At 43.0% G+C, this 16667-nt stretch overlaps 1 protein-coding gene across 1 annotated transcript in view; it reads right to left on the minus strand.

The window, feature by feature from the left end:
• Nucleotides 1-3114: 3114 nt before the first annotated feature.
• Nucleotides 3115-16667, minus strand: part of LOC106804702 (tetraspanin-33-like) — a 16842-nt gene continuing 3289 nt past the window's right edge. Inside the window, exons 2-7 of the mRNA XM_014805995.1 lie at nt 6369-6572; nt 5946-6122; nt 5482-5619; nt 4526-4573; nt 4219-4335; nt 3115-3410 (exon numbers count right to left, since the gene is read on the minus strand). Coding sequence (XP_014661481.1) covers nt 3333-3410; nt 4219-4335; nt 4526-4573; nt 5482-5619; nt 5946-6122; nt 6369-6518 — 708 coding nt within the window. The 5' untranslated portion in view covers nt 6519-6572 and the 3' untranslated portion in view covers nt 3115-3332. The remainder of the gene's footprint in view (nt 3411-4218; nt 4336-4525; nt 4574-5481; nt 5620-5945; nt 6123-6368; nt 6573-16667) is intronic.

The raw sequence follows: 16667 nt of genomic DNA on the forward strand, positions 1-16667 counted from the left end.
ATTAAAAAAATTGCATTAATTCACAGTGGTTCCTATGTCATCGGTCATCTATCTATATAGTCCATCTCTGTAAAGAAATCTGTCGCCATATCCAACTGCTGCTGCCCTCTATGAAGCGATAACACATACATGTGATACATCGTAGACGTGAACGTTGCTAACGATAAAAGGACAGTGTTAGCTACAATAAAGAAAAGTCTAAAATATATTGAGAGCCAATTAAAATGATGCAGACATTAATAAATCAAATAAACAATGTGCGAACGGACGGTTTAAAGAAGACATACATATAAAGCACATGACTAGCGTATTAATTGAGAATATACAATAATTAATTTAATGTAACGTTGTATTAATGCCCACATTAGATCGGAAAGTAATATGAAAAACCGAAAACAGTACTTTGTATACAACATCTAACTGAAACATTCCACCCTATAAGTAAGCAGTATAAAAATTAAAGCACAATTATTTTGTAAAAAAAACTGAGAGCAAAGCTGCATCGTGTGCATTGATAACACTATTGTAAACACACAAGTGGTGACAACAACCACCAGGCACAAGAAACCGACTTCAGCACCACCTAGTGAGAGACACAGAGCAGAAAATTACGAGATACTCGCCTCCAAGGATATTATGCCTTTCCTCAGTATAGTGCTGCTAAGGTATATAAACTTTACCACATTTTCCACAAATGTGTTTGTGCATTTCTTGGTTAGATAAGCAGTGGATGCAGATGCACGTTGAAATCGAGATAAAATTAACTGAAATAACGTAGACGCTTGCAAAATGTTAGCCTAAATTGTGGCGCCTCCTAGCGAGATTATTGAAGATCTTAGACCTTCACGTGACCTCCACAGTGCAAGAGGGGAAGTGACCTCCACAGAGATGATTGCATTTGTTTCTCTAGAAATATGATCCATAGTTGGACAGGTTTCAGTTAATAATATTCCAATGCAACATTTCTCTGACTGCTCATAGGCCATTACAGCTTAAGGTGAGAATTTAAACAATATCCCGCGTCGCTAACAATTTGATTCTTCATTTCAAAATAATTTACAGGCCAAAATTACATCCCTGACATGGAAGTGAATGGGAGAGTAACCACAGCCACCATGATTTACCGCAGAAAACAAGGGTTCAATGACTGCGAAAAAGACTACCACTAGGTGTTACCAGTAGTCCATTATTAACATTGGGCATCGGTCTAATGAAGACAGCTGTAAAGTCCAGCACAGTGAATACAGAAGCAGCAGACGTTAGTTCTAAGATCACGGCAAGCAAGTACAATTCCTAAATTAATCCATGCTTCTGCAACGTGCTAACCACAATGAGCATGCTGGCACTTGCTAGGTATTTCACTAGCAATACTTTCACCATACATGGTTTCAGAATTATTCTTGACAGCATTCCAACATTCCCATTAAAAAGTAGCACCAGGAATTGGGTCAACACTGATCACATTTGTATACAGTGGCAGTACAGGGGGCATTTACAGACAATGTGGAACTATATATATGTAATACATACGTAAAATTGCATAAAATTGATATGCATGGAAGTGTGTAAATAAAATGCAGCCATATGTTAATAACATGCCTACAGAACATGGTTAATGCACCTCGACTTCCTAAAATATTTAAAGGATATCTTCAATGTAGGTATAAGAACTATCCAGAGTTAAATAACATTTAAATTATGCTGTGAAATAAAAATATCTTAAAGGTTGTTGCCATTATTTCTAGTGATTTTAGACAGCATAATTTTACACAGCATAATTTAAACATGTCGTAACACTTACTAACCTTTAAACCTACGTTAATGCTATCCTTTAATTTTATCATTTTAAATTGAGATCCTAACACGTTGTATAGATAATATGTATATACGATTATATATTCAATATAAATATTTGAATGCTCAGAAGTTTACCAACAAGAGCCGCAGAGCGACTGGGCTCATCTGAAGGTTCCTGTTGCTCACGGTTTAAAGACGATAAATCATTTCATCGTTGCGTAAGTGACACTTCAAACAATTGTTAAGGCGCAGATATGCAGATACGCAAGTGTGTACACATCATTTCAGCCAAACATTTTTTTTATTGCAGAGAAGAAAGAGAAGAGAGAGAGAGGGGCGAGAGATAGAGTAGAGAGAGAGCAGTGAGTGAGAGGAGAGAGAGGGAGAGAAGTCAGTCAGACTAAAGTTGTTTTTATAACAAATAACACCCACAAAGAGCGGCGGCTAACTTGGTATCAGTTTACGTCATCGATTGTTTGAAAATGTAACATCCGATTTCGCCGCGCGATGCGTCCAACTTTCGTACTGATAGATGGCGGGTCAGAGTTAAGGCGAGACGCACGTATAACGTACAGATTTATTCAATGTCGGGAACGAATCAACACATTTCTACTGACAGTCTACACGGGCTGCTGCAGCGTCCAACAAGGCCAGCATGAAAGACATTGCCCAAAACTGTAACGTGCGACGGAGAGAGCATGCAAGAACAGTACTTATAAACTGGCAAATTTTCATTGGTAGGTTTGACGATTCATTTCTGCAATTACTTATCTCAAGATTGATTAAACTGAAGTTAAGAAAGTAATTCGTTCTGCAATTTTGAGCGCAATATACATTTGACCTATCCTGCCGGGACATTCTTCTCACTCTGTTCCGATAGATGGTGTGCATACTGACTATGTGCAGGGAATAGATAATCCGAACTAGTTGCTACCTTCGTTTAGCCCTAGACTGGTACCCGGTCCCACCTCTCGGCTTATAGTTACTCAATGGGGGTGTACCGTAGTATTTGGATGCTCGTAGTATTTGGACGCTCCGTAGGCATGCTCTTTTGTTTTGTTATTGTTTTCATTTTGTTTGAATCTTGTTTTGCACGGCTGTAGGTAATAGTAGCCATGCTCTTTTGTTTTCGTTTTGTTTCGCCTTGTAACCTGACCGCCGTTGACACATCTTGACCTTTGACCCTTGACTCCCACATTGGCCATCCCGAGTCCCACATTGGTCATCCCCCAAAGCCCCCCCCCCCCCCCCGACGTCCCGAATATCGTGACCGTATGTCGAGCGGTTAAGATTTGTGCCCAACTGTTGACGGACGGACACACAGATCACGGACGGACGCTCATGCGATTCTACAAGCTGCGTCTGACTTCGTCAGATGAGCTAAAAATGCAAGACCCCCCACCACCATCTTTTCTTCACCCAGCTTGAGATCACCATGAAAACATACACAAACACATGTAGAAAGAACCTGTGAGGATGCTACAGCTGATGACAGAGCCCGCTTGCCCAGCTCTCTCCCAGTTCTCTCTCGGCAGTTACTGGGGGTAGTTCCATCGAGCCTTCTGATCCTCGATCTGAACTGTTAGCGACCTTGCCAGATACAGACCTATCAGCTGCAAATGTGCATACAAACAAATATGTGAATTAGCATAACCATTTCAACCCCATGCACTCCTGTGAAAAACCTATTTGAATATTAAGGGCTCTCACCTGGTGGCAATTAACAAAACCAATATTTCATGCTGGCTTTAGGCATTATTGCATGACAGGAAGTTAATGTTGTCGCATTCAGAAGCTTAATTCTATTACATCTTGTTTTAAATGGCAATACTCATTACTGCTCCTGCGCTGTGAATTGTTAAATTGACTACGTCACGAATTTTCTATGGTGTCTATTTGTAAAAATGTTGTTGCAATTCTTTTTTACATGAAAAGTAAGTACTAACGGGACTAAATGTATCCTCGAATTTTAATCTGATAAGATTGTTTCTCAACTAGTTAAAAATTCAAAAAACCTGGGCGATTTGACATATTTATCACGACATTAAATGCTTGCTATGGGTTATGTACGAGTCACGAGTGTTTGTTCACATCGAATGGAATAGCAAAATAGGAAGCATAATGCAGCAATTTAACCATAAAAAGTGAACAGAATCACTTACATTTCGTGAAAAAGTGGACATAATTTTTTAACTTTTACTATTTACGGTGACGTAATCACTTTAATGTTGTAAAATTCCTAAATTATTTGTAAATTACAAAAATTGTAAAATATACTAGACCGCACAAGTGCTGGATTCAATACTAACACATCAATCAATACAGCGACTTCTAAAATCGGTTTATTTCCATCTCATTAAAACTTAACAGTGAAAATGACGACGCATTATGCAGCGGACAGTTTGTCTGCAGATAACTCACTTGTACGACTGCGATGCCGATAGCAACACTGGCAATGGTGATCATGTTATCATGTACGACGTCGATGATTGCGTCGATGCAACCTGTCGTGTATACTCGCCGGTGCACCTCCCCAAACTGCATGAGAGCAGAATCATTACGACATATCAAAAGGACCAGTGTTTGTCCAGTTACTCCTACAAGACTGACACAGCATGTATGTGATTAAATACCCGAATAGTTGATGATATTAGATCGAAAATTAGTTGATTTTACTGTTATTAAATCTTGTTTATTATCACTTTGAATGAAACGTTAGTATACTCACAGATTTGTCCTGTATATGATACCCACACATTGTGTTAGGAAGGCCCGTCTGCAAGTGAAACAGGGAGATATACAAATTCAAAAATACAAATTTCAGTGCTTTGTAAAAGAGAAGTTATATATGCATATACGCATTATCAATGACTTCTTTTGTCATTTAGAAAACACAGTGGCTACGTGTCCGGTCATCCATTACAAAGCTCAGCACAGATTCCGAAATCCATGTCACGATTAGGCCATTCTATCGTAGATTTTACTGGATCTACTATTGCTTCAAAAGTTACAAAAACACATTTTTTTGTTAAAATACCAAAAGATAAGTAATATTATGGTAAAAACCTATTGTTTATTGTTTTTACTCAAAAAAATATAGTTGGGTTCACATAAGAAATATATGGCCGGACGAGTAGCCTGGGAGCTGGGCGTCCGGTAACCGGACGTGTAGCCACTAGACACGGCCTTTAGAAAAATGCTAAACATAATTACCGTATATGATCGCGTAATAACCGCAAATTTGGCCTCAGATTTCAACCCTGTATTTGCTCTGCGGTTTATAAGTGCGCCATACCGTGAGGGGAAATATACTAGGCGCAATACTTGGTTACCCGATTCAAATTGAGGTGCGGCTTATAGGCGCCCGCGGTTATTACGCGATCATATAAGGTACTGTTCCCGTTAAATTCCAATTTTGGGATTGAACAATTTCCTCGTCATGCGTTGTGACTTTGCACGCAAGTCGTAATTCATCAGCAATATAATTCAGCGATACGACGTAAAAAGCGACCGAGTAAATGTTATCGGCCAAAAGCATCGGAATCAACACCAGAGGCGATACGAAACCGTTTTTTACAAGAAGAAATGAGATACAGAAGAATTCAGGATGCAGCCCAGGCAACCACCGCTAAACTATACCGACTGATACCGTGTCACGTAGCCACGTTGAAGTTAATTGCTCACGTTCGGGTTGCGAGGGTCTCTGCAGCATGAGTACGGCACTCCACATGCTTCCACGCTGAGGTTATCATCACTACAGTTGAAGTAGCGGTTGTATGACCAGTCTTGGTAGCTCTTCTCCGAAACGCCACAACACTTGAACTAGAATGGACAGACACCACGTCAATAAATGTGGCGAGCATCACAATTAGGCCACTAAAATATAAATTGAGAATAAAATACCCTGTCAGAGATCACCGATTGATTGAAAATATGACAAAATATCCATCAAATGCTTGCCTTTGACATAGGGGGTTGAAACGTGTAAGCGTGCAAACCTGAAATATTCTTAACAAAGACATGGGCAGAGCTTGTGTTTTGTAGAGATTTATTATTGGATAGCACCTCTAGAATTGCAACAGTATGTCTCGATAAGAAAGCTTCGGCCACAGCACTTAATCATAAAATGCCTATACATCCATCTATACCTGCACTTGCACACCATCTATCAAACTCTGGAAGTCATCATCTGTTTCACGGTAACGAGATATCAGCTCCTCCGGGAGCAAGATTCCTGCCTGCTCACGAATCTTGTTGTAGAACACAAAGCTTAACACTGCGAGTGCCACCTCCAACAGAAACACTGTCATCAGCAGGTAGTAGAACTGCAAGGCACAAATTTCAATTAATGTAGAGTTAAAACAAGCTATTTCACAGCTAATAGAAGCCACAGTATGAATACACATAAAATATTCAATCTTGCGTAGCTTTAAGCTGGCACAATATGACATGGTGCTCATTAAATAAACTGCTGTGACAAGACTATAAAATAGAAATATCCATGTATGTGTTATGGCACGTGACATGTGTGAATATTAATGTTGACATACATTCATATACACTGCACTTACAATTTTCAAGAAAACTGTGTTCTCCCGCAGTGCTCCCAGACAGCCACAGAAGGCTAAGCAAAAGATTATTGCACCCAGAACCATGCATATCACAGAAAGGTCAAGCAAGTAGTCTGAAAAGGTGATATTTCGCTGACCGACATCCTCCATGACTTTTAGTATGAAGGACCACACTCCTATACAGACGATGACACCACCAATGAGCTGTAGTGGAAAAAGCAATTGCAAACATCATTCAACCAATTTTTAAATTCAGAGTGAAATTCGAATTAGAAACTGTCAAGTGTCATTCAATTACGTAATATTGGTTAATATTGACTGAATGACGGTTATATGCCTGCTCATTTTACAGATCAAACTTAATATTAAAACTGCAATATTATTTACAAAGTGCAACGATTATCGGCCAACAATAACATTATTTTGTCATAATGTAAATTTAGCTGGGTGTGAGCTTTAGTAGTAATTTTACATTTGATTTTGGTGTGCGTATCATGATAAATTTGTTCAATTGTCGTTACGAATTAGCCTAACAATAACCTCAAATATTATATTACTATTAGTATTATTCTCCAAAAGTCCTTGGGACTCCAGGGGGGGCACTCCCATTGTTAAAGGTACTGGGGATATGCCGATGGACAGGGTATATTTTCCGAACATCATTATTGGCACAGGGTATATTTTCCGAACATCATTATTGGAACAGGGTTATCTAGATACACATCCATCAAGCTGATATTGGCCCAATATTGGCAAAACAATATTGGGCCAATATCCCCAGGCCAATATTGGACCAACATAGGCAGATGTTGGGTCAATATAGGCAGATATTGGGTCAATATAGGCAGATATTGGTCCAATATCGGCCCAATATTGGCAAAATAATATTGGGCCAATATCACCAGGTCCAGGCCGACCACCAATATCTGCCTATCTTGACAAGGACATAAGATAAATGTCAAATATTGCAACAGGGAATACTTTTTAGTGCAGTATATAGGGACAGGGTGTATTTTAGGGCGCAAAGTGGTTTGCGACAGGGTGAGGTTTTCAAGGTCCCCGAGACACCCCCCTACTAGTAGAGTACTAGAGCTCATAGACATAGGGTAGACTATGTCCCCCAGGGTACTGCTGGAACGTACCCTGGTAACTATTTGATATGGTTAGGGTTAGGGTTAGGGTTAGGGAGTAGGCGTAGGCAACTCCCTAGTCTCGTTAGTGGAGTAGGCGAGGTACGGTCTGGCATATAAGATAGTACCAGGGTACGGTCCGGTACGTTCCGGTATACCGGACCGTACCCAGGGTACGTTCCGGCAGTACCCTGGGGGACATAGACCCTCTCAGCAGTACTAGAGGCTACCCAGTTCCGAGGCGAGTGCTTCCCCCCACCACGGGGTGACTCGCAGCTAGGGCCTGCATACCTCCCAAATCCCATTGGTTGATACAAATCACGTGCCTGAAACTCCTGTTTTAATCAAACTTTTATGGTGCATTATGACCCTGACCCTAATCCAAATTAAAATTTAATTAAAAAAATTAACTAGACAATTGGCAGCCCGGATATCCACGCGAAGCGCGAAAAACGCCGCGTAGTGGCGCACTAACACAACTACGCTGCACCGATTCTTACGCAATCAACGGGTTCACTATAAATGCCAAAGCCCTAGATAATCGCTGAGTTGAGCAGTTCTGGCCATTGCACGACGGGTTTGACTACCCAGGTAGCTAGACATTTCCTAGAAACGCTCGTACAAAATTTTTCGCTACTCGGCGTGCTTTGTTTGCTCTAAAAAACGGAGTTGAAACGTTTTCCGTCGAGACATGCCCACGGCAACTGCCAATCACCGAGACGTGTCTCGTCATGCACGCCTACCAGTACCAGCGAGCCGAGCTCTGTTGCTGGCCAAATTTTCCGTGATTATACATGACCGGTATATGGCCCGTACGAACGTCAGACTAGCACATATGCCGTCCGATAGATCGCGCCACTACGCTATATACGCACCATCACCACCATCACGTCGTGAGTTTTACCCGTAAATAACTTCATTCAGTTGCCGTTTGTCCTTTAGAGGTGAAATGACCAGTGTTATTATTGCATTCCTTCATATTCATAGAACTAGTCTACTATACCTAGTACCTACTACTAGTACCTATACTTACCTACTACCCCCCCCCCAGTACTAGTACTACTACTACTAGTACTAGTACTAGTTACTACTACTAGTACTAGTACTACTAGACTACTAGTACTCCTACTACTAGTTACTACTATAGTACTAGAGCTACTACTACTAGTACTCCTACTACTAGTTACTACTATAGTACTAGAGCTACTACTACTAGTAGCTAATACTATAACTCAGGGTTCTCCAAGAGGCACTTATAGGGCCTGGCGGCCGCCAAGGAGCTTCGTCGAGCCCCGCCATCTACAATGCACCCGCACTCTAAATATATAGCCGCCATCGCTAATATCATAGCTCCCGGACCCCCCTACGACGCAAAACCGCCTTCGCAATTCTTCGCAACTAGGCCGTAAAGGCAGCACCCCGCATGCTTATAAGTGAAAAAGTTTGAGAACGCCTGTATATAGTTAGTACTTTAGAGCTAGTACTAACTATAGCTCCAAGAAATGGTCCTTTGCTAGGATTAGAATACCTCGCTATAGCTAGACAACCCTTGCTTATATAGCAAGCAATTTACTCTAGCTAGTTCCTGATACTGAAATGACAATGGCAGTGGGAGATTTGTAGTGTAGGGGTTGCATTAGTCGCCGAGACGACGGCAGACCCATAATGGGGTGATGTTAAACGCCGGCACGCCTCACATTAGCAAGGCGGAGTGTATAACGTCTGCATTTGGCCGGACTCTAGGGGTGCATATGAATAAGGCAAGCGTCACATAGATGATAGAGCTGCCTAGATATATGTATTTTAATTGTTTATATATACGAAAAAGAAGCTTGTCAGAAATCATATAGATACTATATATAATGGCTATGAAGTAAGCTGTATTCAATGCTTGACTTTCGGCTGCTGTTAATCGAAAATCGAAATCAAGAATACCTAACCTCGTTCGTACCCTAAGGATAGACCGACTGCCACAATGCTAGCACTTTTTTAAAGTGGGGCGGAGCTCCGGGGAACTGCCAGAGCAAATGGCGATTCTATAAGAACAGCGTAATGGTTGTGAAAGAGGTAACTGGCGCGCACAATCCGCGTACTATTTTCGTATCAACTATTTTTATCAAAATTTGGGCCATTAAATAATGGCTCCGATTTTTCTTATGTTTGGAACTTTTTATGTTTGGACACTTATAGTGAACGCCTAACGACCACATGGAATGGAACCACGGAAAATCAAAGCTTCGGTGCTCAGGCCCCGCCCATCTGTTAGACCCTTCATGTAAGGTCGCGAGTTGTCTCCCACACCCAAAATGTTGCCCCTCTGGTCCCCGCTAAAAATTGGGCGGACTGTTTGTGGCAGCTTATGGATCCGTGCGCGCGTCTACTGCATTTGCGCACGGATCCATAGCTTGCCAAGTGCTGCGGCATACTGTCGTAGGAGCGTTCCCGCGGATGCGGTAGCGCCTTCCGTGGAACTGCGCGCAGGATATCTGCGTCAGCGCTTAGGATCAACACCCACCTTTCGGCAAACTTTTCGGTATCCGTCCTCTGGATTTGTATAAGCGGCAATGGGAGTTGGGACTGATGGGAGTTGCAGCGCCCTAGCTGGCGAGTGCGGGGTGGACTCTAAGTATAATACTAAGCTATAACCGTACCTATAACTCATAAGTATTACTCATAGTAATAGTAAATACTTATTAAGTATTACTATAAATACGTATCACGAAGACGCATAACATGATGCTTATAAAGATACTTACCCAAAAAAAAAGTTAAAAAAGAACAACAAGTACTTTATTACTGGACTAACGTAACTGTCTTTCGGAGCCATTTCAAAAAGTACAAGAAAACTTAAAACTGAGATTGAGAAGTTGTATCCTGTTTACTAGTAGTGTAGTTCACTGTTTGCTGTTTAGTAAGTGCTAATGTTATTTCTAGGCGTCAGCTTGCGCCATCTATCGCATGACTATAAATACTTGGAACTGACGATGACGATAGCGAATACCTCTGCTGTCTATTGTTGGCCATTGTACTAAGAAATAATTATTTTCATCGCGGTAGAAATAATTCAAGTGGGGCATATTTTTACCGTGATTTTTTGGCTTTACAATCGGTTTGTGATGGCTGAGTGGTGACTTGTGGAGGTTCCCTCAATCAGTACACTTAATAATGGCGCCATCAACTCCAACTCCATTTATTAAGTTGCATACATACGTACGTACGTCCGCAAGCACGCATGCCCCCCCACGGCACGCACGCACACACACACACATATACACGCGAACAAACAAACACGCATACCAACAGCAACACACACACACACAAGCACCACCAACGCCATACACACAGACGACACACACAACACAACCACACACACACACACAACACGGCGGCACGACACACCCACACACACACACACACACAGCACACACACACACCACCCACACACAGGCGCGCGGCACACACACTACACACCACACAACACACACGTGAGTCACAGACACACAACACACCCACACACACACACACACACACACACACACACACAGACACCAGCAGGGGCGCAAATCCAGTTTAAAAAAGTGGGGACAGCACGTGGCTCAAGCAGTGTGCGAGGAGCGCAGCGCCGAGGTGGGAGGCGCTCCCTCCTCGCCACCGGTAAGAACTTCTTCGCTCATTTTTTTTTAATCTCCAAAAAGGGTAATTTTCCCGCCCGCGCCATTCCTAATTGCAAGCTATCCAAACTATTGTTTCTATTCTGTTATACTGCCATAAACCTCGCTCCGCCGTGGGCTAAATAGACGTTGCAAACAACGTTGAATACACCCACAAACCGACAGCCCTCGACCATCGCCCGCCTCTGAAACCGACGCTTAAAAAAAATGTCTGGACTTTTCACAATTTATTCAACACGTTACTATCCTAAATATTTATATTCTTTATGACGCGGTTACTACAGGGTAACGGGACGTCACTCCCCCCCCCCCTCTCCGCGCCCCGGCCCCCCCACCTCTACGAGTCGCGCCGTTCTCATACTATCAGTTTGGGCTATTATAAATATACTCAGAAGTCCATACCCGTAGAAACCAGCAAATTTGCTCTTTAAATATACAACTCCATGTAAGTGACCACCAGATAAACGTTAAATATTTCATGTAACTGAAAAAGAAAACGACTGCAGTGCGGTAGACCACAGAACACTGGCACAGCTACTGGCCACTGGACCTACTGCTGTCAGTAAGCGCCGTGTACGTCAAAGCAAGAGTGAGCAGGGGGGAAATCTGCAGTAGGGGGCGCGGGGGGATCTGAGACGTAGGCACCATCTATTGAGCGAATAGATTTTTGTTTGAGCCAGAACCATCTCCCAGAGACGCTGGTGATTATGATATGCTTATACGCGCGGACAGTCAAGAGACATGCCGTGTTATATTCCCCACGTATGTGATGTGGATCTTGCTGTACGCACTGGGCCACTCTATTGACGATAATTTTTTTCGAATTTTCTGACTTAATACTTAATACTTCAAACTTTTTTAAATTTTTTTCTCAGCCAGAACCATGCTCCGCAGACGTGGTGATTCTGAATATATCTTCAGTTAGCCGCGATGAGTGACAAAATCAGGGCGCCAAGCGAACACAAACAACACACACACACCGACGCAACACACATCACACAAGATTAAGCCAAATTATAGTATAGATATACTATATATATTTTGATTATATATCAATCAGCCCGAGCTTTTAACTACCTTTCTATTGTTCCACGTTACGTGTAGTGGAAACAAGCACAAAATAATAATATTATACGAAGGGGCTTATAACTTATGCGAACACATGCAGTGTTTTAAAAACGGGGGGGGGGGGACATTTGATTACGCGTGTCCCCACCTTCATCAAAATAGGGGGGGACGTGTCCCCAGTGTCCCCGTGCATTTGCGCCCATGACAGTATAGACTGAAGAAGCACTGGCATAATATAGGCTTGCTATCAGAAGGCAGGGTTTGGAAGACTGAGAAAAGGTGACAGGGAAGAAAGGGCCGAGGGCGGTAATTAAAGATGAGACTGGAGCGAGGGACCAAGGAGGAGGCAAACGCAAGGACAGGACGGGATGACATTGGTAGTTTTGCTGCCACAAGCTAGGGCGCCTCTGCCAAATCATAACACAGGTCTAGCTACCAGATAAGCGAATTTATTTTATATATCTATGGGCTGCGATATCCCCTAACCGCATTTTTTAAATGCATATCCATCAAATACAACTCCTCAGGTGCGATACTCTGCGCGATGCGCTACACCCACAGCTAACCGTAGCCAACTGTGTGGACGAGACTGCGTATATGCAGCGGCACGTTTACATGTCTATTTTCGACGACATGTCTATTTATATGCGAGTCTTGCTTTCCTATTTCTCAGAGCCGGTATACTGATGCCACATATTATCATCAGTACATCTATGCTAGATACGGCTCTTTCCCTATTCTAACAATGCATGAATTTTTGCATAAATATCTTCCTTCTTGTAGATATTGCGCATAGTGCGCCAGAGCACGCGTTTCAGACTTGGCAGTATGGACTTGAAGAACACTGCACAGTGCATAAAATAGCTTGCTAAAAGAGAAAGCGGGTTGGGAGGACTGAGGAACAAGGCGGCAGGGAAGAAAGCTAAGGGCGTAAAAAGAATGAGGGCTGAGCGAGGACAAAGCTCCTGGAAGGACAGGAGGGGATGAATTAGTATTGTTTGTTTTCCACATGCTTATACGGGCGCTCTCGCAATCATACACACAGGTCTAACTCGATAACATTTATTTCATAAATTATGGCTGAGATAATCCCTAAACCATTTTAAAATCGCATATGCCACACAAGTAATATCTCCTCTGGTGAGATATTGCGCATGGCGCTAATCACATTAACGTAGCCAAATTGTGTATGACTGTATATGCAGCGAGCCGCTTTAACATGCGAGGGGTCTTTCTTCCTATTTCTGCAGACAGGTATAGTTTGTGACATGATTATCCAATCTAATCTATGCTAAAAATACCTCCTCCCTATTCTACTAAGCATAACTTTTGCAAAATATTCTTCTTTCTCGGAGACTATTGCGCATCGTCGCGAGCCGTTTCAGGCGTGGCAGTCTGGACTGAAAGAGCACGCTGCATAATATCACGCTGCTATGAGTGAGGTAGGGTTGGCGAGGCCTTGAAAGAAAAGCTGGGCAGGGAAGTAAAGCTGAAGGCGGTAAAAAGAATGAGGCTGCGAGCGAGAGACAGAGGGTGAGCAAGGGAAGGACAGGACGGATGAATTAGTAGTTTTTTGCTGGCCCGCCACAGGCTAGGACGCTCTCCAATCATAAACACAGGTCTACTGATAACCAATTTATTTCATAAACTCTATGGCTGAGATATTCCTAACATTTTAAATGCATAATCCAGCAGCAAAATATAACCTACCCTGGTGAGATATTGCGCATGCGCTAAACAACACGAACGTAGCAAAATTGTTGCCTACTGACTGGTATATGCAGCGGGCACCTTACATGCGAGGTCTTCTTCCTATTTCTCAAGAGCGGTATACTGATAAAATATTATCTTATAAATCTTTGCTAGAATACCACCTCCGTATTCTAAATGCATAATTTTTGCAAAATATTCTTCTTCTTGGGAGATATTGCGCATGCGCGAGCACCGTTTCAGGCGTACAGTATGCATAGGATCGCAAGTACTCAAATCCAGTTTAAAAAGTAGGGGGGGGGGATAGACGTGGTTCAAGAGTGTGCGAGGAAGCGAAGCGACCGAAGTGGGAGGGCTCCCCCCTCCCACGGTAAGAACTTTGCGTATTTTTGATCCATAAAAAGGGCATTTTCGCGCATTTTAATTGCAAGTATCAACTATTGTTTCTATCATTATCAGGGGCGGATCCAGAATTTTTGACAGGGGTGTGTCCAGGAAGAAATAAAGGGCACTCTTACCTGCTTAATTTTTCTTGTGTTTCAAAAAGCTGCCGAAGGCAGCTCATGCGACTTGCCGAGGGCACGTCGCCACTTAGGGTGGGGGGGATTTTTAAAAATTGGTACAGTTTAAGAGCACCTGAGCAGTAATTTTGATTTATAGAATGCAAGATGGAATTCCAAATTTTTAGCAGAAAATTATCTTTTAAGTTATCCTACAGTGAAATTCAATCTATTGGATTGAAAAACAGAAATTTATCAGATCCGGTCCCCCGGACGCCCCGCGGACCCCTCTTTGCTCATTTCTAGGTTTATATAACGAATTTATATATAGGCCTATCTAAGTAAATAATATAGTAAGTATAATAAATCTTTATCAGAAAAACTAGCTCTAAAAATTGGGATGACATTTTTTAGGGCACTTTGAAATTAAAGGGGGAGGGTCAGGACCCCCAGGACACCCCCCTAGATCCGCCCCTAAGTTTACATGCCATAAACTAGCTCCCAACGGGCAAAAGACGTTAAAACAACGTTGACACAACGTCGACAATCAACGTTGAAACGACGTTGAAAAATGTCTGGATTTGCAATTTTATTCAACGTTACTAATTCTAAATATTATATTTCATCGACGGGTTACTAAGGGGAAGTGACGTCACTCCGCCCCCACCTATACGGTCGCGGTTTCTATATTCAGTTTAGGTTATTATATATATATATCTTGATATATATCAATCAGGAGTCTTTTTTTATACTTTCTATTTTTTCACTTAGTGTAGTGTACCAGCACAAAATAATAATATTATAGAAGGGGCTTATAATTATGGCATGTATTTTGTTTCATAATTCGACTTTTTGTTTTATGGTTGATTTTATTACATATAACATTCACGAATCGAATGCTTCGATTCACGGATCGAATGCTTTGATTCACGGATCGAATGCTTTGATTCACGGATCGAATGCTTCGATTCACGGGTCGAATAATTCGATTCACGGATCGAATAATGCGATTCACGGATCGAATAATGCGATTCACAGATCGAATAATGCGATTCACAAATCGAATGCTTCGATTCACGAATCGAATGCTTTGATTCACGGATCGAATAATGCGATTCACGGATCGAATGCTTCGATTCACGGATCGAATAATGCGATTCACGGATCGAATGCTTCGATTCACGGATCGAATAATGCGATTCAGAGTCGCATGGTTCGATGCGGTGCGTGCAGGAGCGTAGTGAAAGGAGGAGGTAGAGGGGGAGAATGTGGTGGAGGGGAGGGGGAGTTGGGAGATAGGGGAGAGAGGAGGTAGTGAAAGGGGAGAAGGTAGAAGAGGGAGGAGGTCGAAGATGGTGGGAGAAGGTGGAGGAGGTAGAGGAGGAGGAGAAAGTGGTGGAAAAGGAGGGGGAGGAGGAGGGTAGAAGGTGGTGGGGGAAGAGGGAGAGGAGGTAGAGGAGGGAGGAGGTAGAGGGGGAGGATGTGGTAGAGGGGAGGGGGAGTTGAGAGATAAGGGAGAGAGGAGGTAGTGGAGGGGGAGAAGGTAGAAGAAGGAGGAGGTCGAGGATGGTGGGAGAAGATGGAGGAGGTAGAGGAAAGGGAGAATGTAGAAGAGGGAGTAGGTAGAGGATGGTGGGAGAAGACGGAGGAGGTAGAGGAGGGGGAGAAAGTGGTGGAGAAAGAGACGGGGGAGGTAGAGGAGGGAGGAGGTAGAGGAGGTGGAGAATGTGATGGAGGAGGACGAGGAGTGGGGAGATAGGGGAGAGAGGAAGTAGAGGAGAGGGAGAAGGTAGAAGAGGGAGTAGGTAGAGGATGGTGGGAGAAGGCGGAGGAGGTAGAGGAGGGGGAGAAAGTGGTGGAGAAGGAGGAGGAGGAGGTAGAGGAGGGAGGAGGTAGAGGAGGTGGAGAATGTGATGGAGGAGGACGAGGAGTGGGGAGATAGGGGAGAGAGGAAGTAGAGGAGAGGGAGAATGTAGAAGAGGGAGTAGGTAGAGGATGGTGGGAGAAGATGGAGGAGGTAGAGGAGAGGGAGAATGTAGAAGAGGGAGTAGGTAGAGGATGGTGGGAGGAGATGGAGGAGGTAGAGGAGGGGGAGAAAGTGGTGGAGAAAGAGACGGGGAGGGAGAGGAGGGAGGAGGGAGAGGAGGGGGAGAATGTGATGGAGGAGGACGACGAGTGTGTGTGTGTGTGTGTGTGTGTGTGTGTGTGTGTGTGTGTGTG

This window comes from Priapulus caudatus, unplaced genomic scaffold, assembly GCF_000485595.1.
Source record: "Priapulus caudatus unplaced genomic scaffold, Priapulus_caudatus-5.0.1 Scaffold5, whole genome shotgun sequence".
Classification (NCBI taxonomy): domain Eukaryota; kingdom Metazoa; phylum Priapulida; class Priapulimorpha; order Priapulimorphida; family Priapulidae; genus Priapulus; species Priapulus caudatus.